This window comes from Lichenostomus cassidix, chromosome 13 (assembly GCF_008360975.1).
Source record: "Lichenostomus cassidix isolate B80296 chromosome 13, HeHo_3.0, whole genome shotgun sequence".
NCBI lineage: Eukaryota > Metazoa > Chordata > Aves > Passeriformes > Meliphagidae > Lichenostomus > Lichenostomus cassidix.
In genome coordinates this window covers 14,652,657-14,666,667 of record NC_139494.1, presented here as the reverse complement: position 1 = coordinate 14,666,667, position 14,011 = coordinate 14,652,657, and the positions used below count along the sequence as shown (strand labels likewise).

Here is a 14,011-nt window from a genome sequence, read left to right as displayed (position 1 = left end):
TACGTTCAGGTGTGAGCATTGCTCAGCTCCATGGGATCTTTGAGGGGAAGAAGTGGGGGGAAAGAAATATTGCTGACCATGTTTGGCTCTCTGAGACACCGAAAGGTAAAGCTACTGTGATGAGGGGCCCTTTGGGGAAAATTACTCTTTTCCTAGGATTGTGACCCTGAAGGTGACGGTGAGTGCTGCCTCCTCCTTCAGCCCTGAGCCTGAGCAGAGGTGCTTGCTGGAAAGCCCAGAGTCAGGTGCCTGCTCAATATCAGCTGCCAAATATTTTTATGAGGTTGCTTCTGGCTGCTCCCTACCTATGATACCGTCTTGACGAGATCCCTTGGTACTTCCCTGAGCCAGCACGGAACTCCCTGGGTCTCCAGGCTTCCAGAGGTGTCTTCCCATTTCTGCATATTGTAAAAGAAAAGGAAAGAGGATCCTAATTTAGCAGACTGACTCACCCAGCCAGAGCTGGAGTCTGACGTTTGACAGGCTGCAATGCCTGAGGTAGGTGGTCTGAATGAGGCCTTAAATAAATAAATAAAAACCTAGCATGACTTTATCAGAGACATTGAAAGAACAACTTCTCTAAGCATTTGTAGGCTCGAGTCCAAAATATTCACTCCAATTTTCAGCGTGCTGGTTTTATGTGGTGTCATTGCTGGACAGATACTGTGAACTATAAATATAATTTTATGCTTATGTTTTCGCAAGAAAAACCTAAATGGCTGGGAGGGGGTGCCTGACCCTGCATGCAGAGCAGCACAAAGAACAGAGGAAGGAACAGTCTGAAAGACACTGCACAGCAGAGACAAGGGGGTCTCAGTGTGAGCAACGCAATCGTGGCTGCTGCTTGAAATGCAGTGCAGGTTATGTTGCCTCCATTGCTGTCCCACTGCCATCACAAACAGGGCCTGAGGATTATATTGCATTGCTGAATCTAATAATAATAAAAAAAATTTATTATTACTATTATTATTAATGATATAAGAATAATATCATAATAATATTAATTAATTTGCATAGCCACCCTTTCCATCCCAGATATTCATTAGTTTGCAGTGTGTTTCTGGCCAGAACAGACATTTTTTTAAACCTTCTGACCACTGGGATGCTTTTCTTGCAGAAGAGCCAGATTCCCTACCTTTCCCCTTGGCCCAGGGTCTGAAAACCCGAGGCTGTGCATCGGACCTTGGTCCCTCCGTTGGCAGCTCTCTGTAACCTGTCACAGAGACAGCCCGAGCACAATTTTTTCACATGATGAATATGGATCTTTGCTGCATCTGGCAGACTGCAAACAACGAGTGCAGGAGACTGTCATTAATAGATAATAAAAGCAGAAAGCAACATTAATGGGAATAAGCTTTTCTTTTACTGGGACTGATTATTACTTTTTTGTTCTTGGGCTGTGACTAGATCGAGCTGCAAAGAGCAGCTACCAGTGCTGTGTGCACGCATGTGTTTTGTTGCTGGCTGTTTTTTAATCTGAAATATTTAACCATGACATCTTCAAAGTGCGACTGTGTCATACATCCTCATACACTAATAGATTTCAAAGATGAAGAGCCTTGCTGCTTTATGTTTAGTCATGCCTTCATCTAGAAATTTATGGCAGTATTATGGTTTAATGAATTGAACAAGTCCCAGAACAACAACAAAAACGCTCTTTTGTTTGAATTTAGATATAGCGCACTTTGTTCTTCAAACAAATAATAAAACCAATATGTTTTTTAAGTGGTAAACTTCAGGGTAACTTCATCTCACATTACTAATCAAGCGCTCAGGGAGCTGTGGGTGCACATGTACACATGTGTGTGTGGTAAACAGGCGCTTTCAGTCGCGGTGTTGGACATAGGCTGAGCATTCGTATTCCGATAGCGATAGGCAAACCTCCGAGAACAGATGGAGCAGAGTTCAGCACAAAGGTTTAATCCTATCAGGATGATTCCTGTATGGCCATCTGGATAATCCGGTGCACAAATTCAGTGCCTGTTAAAAGTACAACGTAGGCCAAGATTAGCGTCACAGATTTTCCACTAGACTTGTTCATATTTGACTTTATGATTCTCAGACTCCAGAAAATTGCATTAGGGAGCCTGTGATTTGTGAGAGAAATCAGATGAGGAATAAGAACTCTTAGGGCACTTGAATTTCCCTTGAAGAAACTGGATTACAGGCACTCTCTGTCCCTGGCAGAACTGCTTTGTGTTTCTGCACGGGTTGTTCTTGTTTCTGAAAGACGATTACTGCGAGCTCTCTGTTGTGGGCAGATTTTCTCAATTCTGCTGAACAAAGAGACCCCAGCTAAAAATTAATATTAGTTGGATCTTGTTTGTATCAGGAAAAGAGATTCTTTGTTTGCTGTAGAATCCATCTCAGGTGAATTTCTGATTGTTGAGCTGCAGCATGTAGTGGAGTGGGGGTAATTTGAGGGATGTGGGATTTGTGTTTCATCCAGAATAGTTTCTGTATATCACTAACTAAACCTTGCCAGTGTGGCCATAATGTACCAGTGGATATTGGAGCATCAAGGCTCAGCCCTGTTGTGCTCTGGGTGCTGAGCCTGTTACACCTTACAGGATTTTATCTGGCCTTGTGTTCTGACCCTAGGGAGATTTACTGTGAGAGATTTACTGGTTTGTTAAGATACTGATGGAAAATGAAAGCGAGAAAACAGGACCAGCATTGGTGGTGAAACAAACCAGGAATTTTGGAATTGCACTCACCTGCCCTTCTGTCAGGTTGGGGTTCAGCAGAGCAGTAAAACGTAGGGTTGACATTTAGCAAATATAAAATTCTTCACTGGATCATGAAGGACCAGTCAAATTAAGTATGTTTTGCAGTATGCAAACTATGCAGCGATGTTTGTTTTGACAAACTTCTAGGGCTGATTTATATTACACATTTTGGGCTTCCATTCGCAAGGTTGCCTCCATCCTCACCCAGAAATTGCATCAGTACAACTATTTTTAAACTTGAGTACACTTAACCAGATGCAGCCTCCTTTCTGGACATGCCTATTGTTTTTAAAATAGTCATAGTAACTTAGCTGGCCTCCAGAAGTTAAATCGGTGGAAAGCCATTGAAATTGAAATTGGAGAGGCAGATAGAATTTTTTTTCATTGTTTTATTAACAAAACTTTTAAAGCCCATACTCAGATATAGCAATCCCATCCATGTGTCACACCTCAGTCCCCTACATGGTGTTTATTGCCTTTGGCTTTCACACACTGTTCCTGCACCTTTGCAAGTGACACCATGGGATGGAGGAAGGAGTGAAGGAATAGAGGTGCAATAATCTGGGGGCTCATGGTAAAGCATTTATCTTGCTTGGGGGTCAAAATACATCTGTGCATACCTGGGGGATTTAATTTAACATAACTTTAAGTGGATTTGCAACATTGCTTTTTTGGGGAGGAATTTATTATTTGCCAAACAAACATGACAGACTTCTCTTTGGAATTCAAGTTTTACTGACCTGCAGGGAGATATTAAGTACTCTGATTATTTTATTAATTTTTGGAAAGCAGGAGGTAGCTCCTAAAGTAAAACAAAAAAAAAATAACCCAAATAAGCAGAGAAACTCCCAGAACTTCCTCTTTGATGTGAAGGGGTTTAAGAGAATGAATGAAAATACATTTCTTGCAATCATACAGAGATAACTAAATTATTATTTTATGGAAATGTTGTAAGTAAAATACACAGCAGATTTTTTTTGTAACAGGTCTCTCATTATCCTGGATTGCCTCCTTTTTCCATGCAGTCATTTTTCAGGCACTGATCAACAACTGAGAGCTTTGGAAATCATTAAGGAAAGAGAAACACAGAGGACTCCATGAAATGTAACTTTGCTAGCTGAGGCATCAGCAAGGATAAAAGAGAAACACTGGCTTAAGTATTGATTGTAGGTGGAATATTATCCCAGGTAATTCACATTTTCATTTCCCATTAATGGGAACTGAGCATCCAAAACGTTCGGCAGAAAATCACAGCCAAGACCTTTAATTTCACTAGTGGAAAAGAGAAACAAAGGCAACCTTCCTTCCCTTCCCCCAACCTGGAGGGATTGCACGGCGCGTGTATTTTTGGTTCAGTGATTTCACCCAGTGCAGATGTCATCAAGGACCGGGAGGAGGTTGCCATTTTTGGCAGGGCGCTGTAATCTTTAAGGCTTGCCTCTGCTAAACCCCAAATATCGAGGTGCCCTGAAGGACAGGCCTGGGAAGGGGGAGCAGAGCATCACATCCTCGTGCCTGTGCTGCACAAAGCTGCGTGAGTTATCTGCTCGAGAGGGAAACCTCTGCTGCCCTGTTTCCTGCACAGCAGCTGCTCATTGTCAGCAGAGAATGGGAGACGGAGCCGGCTCGGTGCGCCAAAGGAAAGCAGGAAGATCATCACTGCACCCAGATAAGCAGCAAACACATTGTTTAGCTTAAGAGTGAAGATTTAATGCTCCAGTAAAATATATAAAAACTCCACCACATTCCCTTTCCCTGAAGTGTCCATGACTAAGCCTCTGGGCTGGTCCTGAGGACTTTTCCCCATCCAGGCTTGTTTCATAAAGTTAGTTGCTTTTCAGCTAACATTGCTGGATGCAGCTCCACACTGCAGCTCCCACACTCCAGGCTGGAATGGCACCATTGCCTGGGCAGACAGAAGTTTTAGGGTTTACCCTTTCAGTATGCTCAGGGTAGTGAGCAGCCTGACAATTCCTGCTTCTCAGGAATGTGGATATTATTCATGGAAAAACAAAACCATGCAAAACCCAAATAATCTCCTTCTCAATAAAACAACCCAGCTCAACCCCTCAGAAAGTATTTGGTTCATTCTTTCAAATTGGAAAAAAATCCCAGAATTAGTGCTGAGTCCTGAGGCTGAGGTGTTGGCATTGCTGTGCTGCTGCTGGTGCTCGTGTGAGGCTGGATGAGCCCTGCCCTGTACTGGGGATCCTCGTGGAGCCCAAAGCTGTTGAGAAATGGGAAGCCCCAGTTCTGTATCCACTGCCCAGCTCTTGGAAACTTTTCACTATCTCCCAGCTATCTTAAAAAATTGAGTTCTTTATCTTGAAGCTTCTTAAGTGGGGTTTTTAAGTACTTACTTGAGTGGTTTGTTGAATCACAACTTCAGTAAGTCATGGGTTTGAATGCTTAAAAACTGATTTGTGTCAATATTCTGAAAAATCAGTAGTTTGGTGAAGGCATTTAACAGGTTGCAGGATCAGACCCATAAACTGTGGGTTAATCTGTGGCTCATTTATTTATTTAGCCTGAAATTAGGTTTTACCCAAGGAAAAAAAAAGGAAAATTAAATTAAATTCCAGATATTTTCAGTACTTCCTCTAAGATGAGACATAAATTCCCTGTTCCTCTTAATTCCCAGTTTTAACTGCCTTTATGCAACTCTCCTTGCGTGTCACAATACTCTTAGAGAGAAGAAAAATAAAAGCATGTGCCCTATCATTTAAACTCCTGTTGTGATGCAGCAACTGTTGTCAGAGCCTCATCTATGGAATAATAGAGGATGAAACCACACTTCATGATAAAAACTGCAGGCGAGGTCATTCTTACAGTCACCAGCACAAACTGGATATTAATCATAGAGCAAATTCATTTCAGAAGCTAAATAAGAGCAGTCCCAGAGCCCTGCTGATAGCTGTGCATCCCACTAATTCACCTCAGTGAGCATTTACCTCTAAGCTCAATTAACCCTTATTCCAAGGCCACCCATAAACTTTGTGGTAAATATGTTTTTTTCCCTCCGGCCTCTGTTTTCTATCAGTGGAACAGATCATTTCTGTTGGAGGATAAAAAGCTATCTCTGTTTAGAAATGCAGGTCCCTAATTAAGGGTATGAAATGTCCAGTGTTTGTTTGTGAGGGGCTGGAGTTGGTGGATTATTGATTCTGTAAATTCAGATGGTCCTGAGGGTTTCTGTTATTTCTTCTGCATCAGGTGCTGTTTGAGGCAGGTAGAAATGCTCAGCAGGCAGGTGGGTGGTGGTGTGGGGGAGAGGAATTTCCTACTGCAATTGCCTGCACACGAAGTTAGTTGGTAGATGTGTACAAGAAGCTAAGGGGAGACATTATTGCTGTTGTTTAGTTATTATTATTATTGTTATTAGTATTATTAGTACTGTTATTATTCTCCCTGCCAAGCATTGTTCAGAGGCAAATTGGAAATGTGGTAATTAGGCCCTGACTGGTAGTGTAGTACTTGTGTCCTGAGCCAAAGTTCAACGCCCTGAAATGAAATTTAAACCAATTAATCTGTTAGATTTTTATCGCTTGTCCGTGTTTTCTCAGCAATTCCCTCAGCACGTGGCCTTTGATCAACTCTCATACAAAAGCTAAAATGTGTGCCTGCTGCTAGCAAGATGGGGCTGACATTAACATGGCACTCATAAAACAATCAGAGCAGTGAAGCCCTCAAACAGACAGGGCAGAGTAATATTTAATAAAAGCGCACACATAATCTTCAGAATTAGCATTTTGTGCCTTGCAGTACCTTTGGGAGAAGAGCTTTTATTTGTGGAGTGATCATTATTATAACAAAGAAGAGCTACCTAATAATTTCCACTTTAACTCTGCAATATGCCATGAGCATTTCTGAACCATTATGCTAAACTGTGGCGGGGTAATCATTTTATTGTCACAGTTTGAGGGAAGAAAAATCCCCTGTATATCAGTAGCTGGGAGGTGTGGGAACACAGGAACACACCGACACACTCAGCACACAACAAAAAACTTCTCCTTTTTTTGCTCCCCATGTCCTGGAATTGGTACCTGCCGTCCTTTATATGAGATGTGATGAGATTTTAACAATGTGTACTCTGAGAAAAGATGAAGATTTCATTAGAACGTTGTTTCCCTTGGAGTCATTAAGGTTTTTGCTCATAAATCCTTAACATTTATTGATAGAGACCTTAGCTTTGAAGTCAGTGACAAAATTCCCATTGGCCTCAATAAGTTTGGGATTGCAGTGCCTCCCTCTGCCATCTCTGTGGGTTTGGACTACAGGAGCAGCACCATGGGACTTGTCAGAGGTGGCACTGATGTGCCTTGATGTCATGCAAAGGAGAGGAGCTCATTAAGGCTCAGAACCATTTCAGCAGGTGGAGGATGTGGCCACATCACCTTCAGGGTCACCTTGGGTTTTTCCTGAGCCCAGCTGTTCTGAAAGGATGCAGTGAATGGAACACACTCACACCAAAGGGTCTGAAAGTCCTGCCTGATAGCTGGGCTACCAAAATCTTTTGGTTCTTATTGTAGTTGGCTTTCAGCTGTTAATCTAGCAACAGCAACAAAGAAGTTTGTATGTGTAGGAATGAGGTTTTTTTGTTGTTGTTGTAATTCTTCCCTGGACTTAAAGTCTGTTCATGTTATCAATCATGCACACTTCACTGCCTTGATTAGGATTGGTCTAAAGTCCTTCACTGTATTTTGTTACCAGTGAAGCTTCATACTTTGACTAAAAGCTCTTTTTCTACAGAAAAAGCTAAATTTTACTGAACATTTTTTTGTATTTGTTTTAAAAACACCATTTCAGAAATGATGCTTGGGGGTTACAGAAGGACATGAGAAGTGATAATATTTTGAAACAAAACGTTTTGTTTTTCTTGGAGGTATTGAAAAGTGTTTTAGTTAATTCCAGATAGAGATTCTGGAACTTTGCATTCTAAAAAAAAGTTCTGTATTTTGGTTTGTCCTCTGACCAAAACAAAATGTAGAAAAATCAAGGCCTCTAGTGAAAAGATTATTCTGCCTAGCTCTGTTTTTCTAGGGTTGCACAGAAGTAAACACCTTCCAGACAGTGCTTTGAAAGTTGCCAAGTGATTAAGAGCAGAAGTATGAAGAGCTGAGGGCCTGAGCTGGCCAGACATTTGTACCAGGGGCATAAATAGAGCTGAGGTCACTGCCTTGTCCCCCTCTCAGTGTTACCTGTGGTGATGCTGCAAACGGGACCCAATTCCATCCTCCTTGGTGCTCCAAGTAAAGGGCCTGGGAAGGGCAAAATTGTAGACAGACCAACGTCCTGAATGACACTGGCTGTTGCAAATATGTCATTGTATAAACATGTTTGGTGCCCTCAAAAACAGGTAGCAGTCTGGATGCCTCCCTCAGCACGTCTTCCTTGGGATGCAGCCCTTCAGGGCCACTTCCCTGGCTGGGCAGCACCTCCTGCAGCCCTTCCAGTCTTTGCAGACACTTAAATTTTAAAATAAGAGAAGCTGTGTGGGGAAAGCTGGGGTGTCCCTCTGGTTTTTGTGAGATGGCAAAATAATGCCCTAAAATCTTTTGGGAACACACAGTGCTCTCACTCCATGTCAGGCTGGGCATGCAAAGGGCACCATCCTGCCCTGCTTATTAAACCACCAAGTTCCGACTTTTTATCCTCAGAGGAGATGTCCTGGGCTATTGCCAGCAGTTTTGAGGAGGCACTGATTCAGCACAATTTCTACATATTTAAATAAAATGACACGTGTGGTTGGTCACAGTGACTTTGCAGGTGAGATTGTCCCAGTGAAGAGCTCACAGCCCCAGTTCAGCACAGAGCCCTGCCTGCCTCAGCCCCCCTGGCTGCCATGGAGGCACTTGGCATGTGTTTGATATGAAGCAAATGCATGTATAAAATATCAGAATCAAATACGTGAGGCAGCACAGACAGGGCAGCACCTTGAACCTCTGAGAGCAACGTAGGGACCACTGAGAACATCACCAGATAAATAGCAAGAACTTTTTTGTGGGGTCCTGTAACTGCACAACAGTATCTAGCATTCATTTTAAAGATTATTCGAGTCTATAATTTTCAATTGTGGAATCATTTATGTTGGAAAAAACCTCTGAGATCGAGTCCAACTGTAAACCCAGCACTGCCAAGCCCACCACTAAACCATGTCCCCAAGTGCCACATCTACATGGCTTTTAAATACCTCCAGGGATGGTGACTCAACTACTTCCCTGGGCAGCCTCTTCCAGTACTTGACAACCCTTTCAGCAAAGCCTGCATATGTTTTCTGTTAATGGCTTATGGTCTCAAATAGTTTTTATTCACTGGTATTTAGGAAAAAAAAATGTTGCTTGTAGTTTTTAAGAAAAGTAGCTTAGTCTCTGACACATGGGAAACTGATTATCTCTGGGTTTTATTGTGGGGGGTTTGTGTCCACAATCAACTGGGAATACGGGAAAGGGTGTAATTTGGAAGTGATTTTAATTTTTATTTATGAAAAGGTTTGATTCTGTGAAAGGCTACATGGCATTTTGAAAAGCTGCTTTCACTGTAAATCTGTTGCTGTGAGCTTGGCTGAAGGGAAAGCAGTTGCTTTTGGACATTGCAGTGGTTTTTATGCACAGTTTTTATGCAAGTAACTTGAATCCAAATTAAACATATTGAAGTTACTTCTGTGCGCGCTGCATTTTCGTGACGGTAATGTCAGGATGTTTCTTTTGTTAGCTCATGTAAAAGTTAATGGCTGTGCTCTGCCAAGTTTGGAGTAGGGTAATGATTTTTTTTTCTGCCTGTTTGTGTTTTTCCCTGGAGCTGGCATCCCCATCAGCTTAAGTAGTGGAAAAGTTTGTGCTTGACACTTGCAACCTTTTGCAGGTAGGGCTGGGGTCTGTTTGCTCCCCACCAGTGGTGTGTGTGGGGCAGAGCTCAGAGAATCACTGCTGAGGGTGATTCAACTGCTCCTTTCCAGCTCCCTCCTGCTCCCCAGTCGCCCACCCTGCCCAGGGGCTGGGGGGAAGGAGCATCCAATTGACTCTTGCAATTAGCTCCAACCAACCAGAACTGCACTGAGCCATCTAAAAGATGCACAGGGTCTCTTTAGCACTTTATGTCTGGAGCATTTTGAATTAGGCTTCTGTGAATGGATTAATTTTCTGTCTTTACAATTAGGAGAATTTAGGACAGGGGCTGTGCCTCATTAAGTAACTCACTGCACTGCCACATTGAGTAACTCATGAGGGCAAGGGTGTTATCCTGCATGGTGCTAACACGTGGGTGTCTTTAATATCCCTCTCTTCCTAGTAAATCCTTACCTGAGGAAGTGCATGAATGCTCTTCCTTGAGTACATCATCAAATACTCAAAGTTACAAACCAAATTAACAGCTCAATCAGCCTTTCCATCGAGTAGCAATTCACAGCCAAATGCCAGCAGCCCTAAAAGTGAGCAGTGGAAAGCTTTCCTGAGTTTGCAGTGCAGCCTCTTCCCTCTGGGTGAATATCTACAGGAAAGAATTGTTCTTTCCAACACTGAGGTTGGCTGGTGGAGTTATGCTGCTCCTTGAACCAGTTTTTCATGGGTAATGAAATTGTTGAGGTACCTTCTTTACTTAAAATGTGATCTGATGTTATCTAATGCCATATTCTCACCTAATGCTGTATCAGCAAGGAAAAGTTGGTGGCATTTTGGGTGAAGTTTCTTCATTTTATAAACTGATGTGATCACACTGAGATTCCAAAACAGAGTTACCCAGGGCCTTTTGCCTAATCTATCTTATTTTTACAGTAATGTTATTTCTCTGTCTTCAGCACAGTTAAATTCCAAGGTACCCCAGTGCTGCAGAGGAGGAGAATCAATATGTGAATGTTTACACTGCCCCAGCCCACCAATATCTGAGCTGCTTCTCCTTGCATAGTCTTAAAGCAGAAGCTCTTAGTCCAAGACTCAGGCAGCAGTTGAGTTTTCAACATCCTCTGAGAGGCTCTGAGTAGATACAATGCCAAGAAAGTGGCTGTGAGACTCCATGGATATGGCAGAATGTGTTGCACTCACATTTGTTTATCCTGTAGATGCAATACAACTGGAATGACTGGACAGCAGGGTTGTGGGTTTTGGTTTTGGGGTGTTGGTTTTTTTTGCAGTAGCCAAAGCATTAATCAGGGCAGGATGGTTTCATGCTGAACAACCTGGATCTCATTGCAGAGCAGTTAAAGAAATGCTGAGGGTTACACCCTTTTTTTATTTCGCCAATATTTTCCATAATATTTATGGGAGTTTCCTTGGTGAGTTTGGGTTCAGATGGATAATAAAGCAAGCTTACTGGAGATTGTTTTATTAACTCGGGTCTTGCACATTTCATATACAATAAAAAAAGGGATGTGTTCTGATTTCCAATTGGTATCTGCCCATCATGCTGTGAATTTTTGGTAATGTAGGATTAAAAAAAGTTATCTTTTCAATGCAGATAATAAGACCAAACAGAAATTAATTGAGGAAAAAAATCCTTCCAAAGGTAGAGTTTGAGGTCATGCATATGTACTAGAAAGAACGTGATTGCTGAAATCTTTGTGTTAGTAAGGGGGGGAAATGAAAGCTCCTTTTATTTTATTTTTCTCACGTCTTCCATCATTAAAATCCAGTTCTAACAGCAGAATACTTCTCTTTTTCATGTGTGTTGAAAAGCAGCTACACCATGTATCAAAGCCATCAGTCCAAGTGAAGGATGGACTACAGGAGGTGCCACTGTCATCATCATAGGAGACAATTTCTTTGATGGGTTACAGGTCATATTCGGCACCATGCTGGTTTGGAGTGAGGTAGGTGTTGTCTGAACGCTAATGTCTAATAGCTTTGTCTCCTTGTAGCCAGCCTGTCCTTTCTCTGTGCCACATGCTAAATCAGCAACAAATGTTGAGACACAAATCCTCGCCTCACTCAGTTTTATGAAAATAATTAGTCAAATTTACCTGTGGCAGGAATCCATTCCAGCCAGGGGGATTTGCATGTCCTCTGGCTGGCCCAGAATTTAGCTCAGTGGGTTTTATTCCAAGGAAAGGGGAGGAAAAATGCCTGTGTGAATAATTCTGCATTTAGCACTACAATAGCTGAGGGCCCACAGGAAACAAACGTTTAGGTGATCTACTTTCCAGGGAAACTGGCTGCTGGTAGCTGCAGCTCAATGGGGTGGAGATTGCAGAAATTCAGCACCTCTGAGCAGCATATTCTAAAGTGTGGATACTTGATGTTAGTATCATTTTCATAGCAGCAACCAAATGCACTGTGTTGTATCCACAGTGGCCTCCCCATATCTGGCAGGGGCCCCTGGAGTTTCACAGGAACCCTTTCCTTGTTTCTTATCCATTTTTTTGCTGTTGTTATTCCTCCCAGCTCCTTAAATCCTGTGTTTTCCCAGCACGTTATTAATCATGGAGTATGATATTCCCCAAAAACCTGTAGAAAGTTAAAACCCAGGCAGCATTGCCCCAATGGCCACTGTAGAAGCCATGGCAGAGTTCCCCACTGGCACAGGGAGGCAGCTCCAAGGAAAGGTTTGCATTTTGAACTTAGGGCTTTCCAAAAGCATTTTGGAGGTTTTAATAAGAAATTGTCATTTTCAGTATTTCAATACTGATAAAAACCCAGCCTCCCTGAAATATCTGTGCAACGCTTCCCAGTGGTGAGATGGTCTTCTGATGCTTTACCTTATATCCTGTAAATATTAAATCAACACTACAGCTTAATTTCTATCCAGCACATTCCCACTGCTGATTCCATTGCACATGTGGCAGCATTTTTTCCATGTGAAGAGTATTCTCTAATGTCCTTCATGAGCTTCACTGTTCCCTCTCTCTCTCTCTCATCCTTCCACTTGAGGACAAGTGTGGATGAAAGGGCATTCCAGAAAAGGAGAGATGGTAAATGAGGCCTAGTCTGAGGCCCTTATGTGATCATGAAAGTGCCCCCTGGGCCCAGTGTAAGCATTTTGTGTGCTCCTATTGAAGCCATTATGGCTGCAGACGTTTCACAGGGAAAGGTGAAGAGGCTGGGAGGAAAGTGCTCTGATTTTGGTGCTGCAGAATTGGATCTTTCATTATAAATCTTGATTCTATTTATTAGTGGAAGCCATTAATTGTCAGTTTCTAATCTCAGGAGACCGAGTGCTGGTCAAGACATTGTTGCTGATGGTTGCAAGGCCTTGTCATGAAATTAATAATGTTAGAGGGGTGCAGAGTAAAGCCAGCCTGCTGCTGGGAATGCTGCAATGGGCTGCAAGCTGGCTTTGAGGAAAACTCTTTCACTGTCTCTGCCTTACTGAATTGCTTCTCATTTCCTAACCTATGAGAGCAGTCAAAAATCACATAGGAGAGAAGAACATTCTTTCTAAAAGAAGCAAACATGGTAAACAAGTGCAGAAATGCATGAGCTGTCGGAGTGATCCCTAAATAATAGTGATCTATAAATAATACAAATTACACATACAAGCCACCTATGAGGCACAAAATAAGTTCTTTCATTTGCCTTCCCATTTCTAAAAATGTCTAGAGCATTTTTGGTACCCAAGACGAATATTTTTGTTTTATTTTAACAGAGTATAAAATTGAACAGTCGATCCTCTGAATTTCAGTCCATTTCAAAACTGGAGCAGGCTCATCCTGAGTTGCCAGTAAGGCCCAGTCATGAGCAAACTTGGCCAGATTATTTTGTCATTGAATTCTGGAAGAATTTTAAAGTTCATCCTGTTGTTTCATGGATCCAAAGAAAACACAATTTTAACTGGGCTGAAGAAAATCCCAAACAAAACCAGATAGGCAGAGACTAAAGAAAAAGAGTCTTGCAGAGCATTTTCACATGGATTTTTCTAGCTTCACTTTCAGTTATAATTGCGGGTGGTTTGGGGAATGAAGTCTGATACTGAAATTAAGCATCATTTTGGTACAGACTTTGCATGGGACCTTGGGCAAATCATATAATCTGCTTAAAGTTCAATTCCCTCTCTCTAAAACAGTAATAAGATTAGTCACCTTCTTTGGAGAGGTGCTGTGAAGATAATTATCGTAAAGGTCCTATATTACTCAGATTTTATTATAGCAAAATCCACGTAAATACCTGAGCTGCATGGATGTTTACAATACAAATCCTACCCCAGTGCAGAAGTAAAGTTAAAAGAAAAAAAAGAATAGTTCAATTTAGGAGTGATTTTGTTGCTGTCAAGCAGCATATGTTATAAATAATTTGAAATGTAAATAACATATTTTTAATTTATTTTACATGTATTCAAGTTTTGTAATTGAAATATTT

The 14,011-nt window shown here is 41.8% G+C and overlaps 1 protein-coding gene across 10 annotated transcripts in view; it reads left to right on the top strand.

Annotated features, from left to right (window-relative positions):
• Positions 1 to 14,011, top strand: part of EBF1 (EBF transcription factor 1) — a 265,638-nt gene that overhangs the window by 184,952 nt on the left and 66,675 nt on the right. For 6 of the 10 annotated variants that reach the window (XM_085073848.1, XM_085073842.1, XM_085073839.1 and 3 more), the window contains exon 9: positions 11,396 to 11,529. In XM_085073848.1, the coding sequence (XP_084929974.1) occupies positions 11,396 to 11,529 (134 nt within the window). The remainder of the gene's footprint in view (positions 1 to 11,395; positions 11,530 to 14,011) is intronic. The other 4 variants (XM_085073843.1, XM_085073840.1, XM_085073847.1 and 1 more) reach the window with 1 other exon arrangement.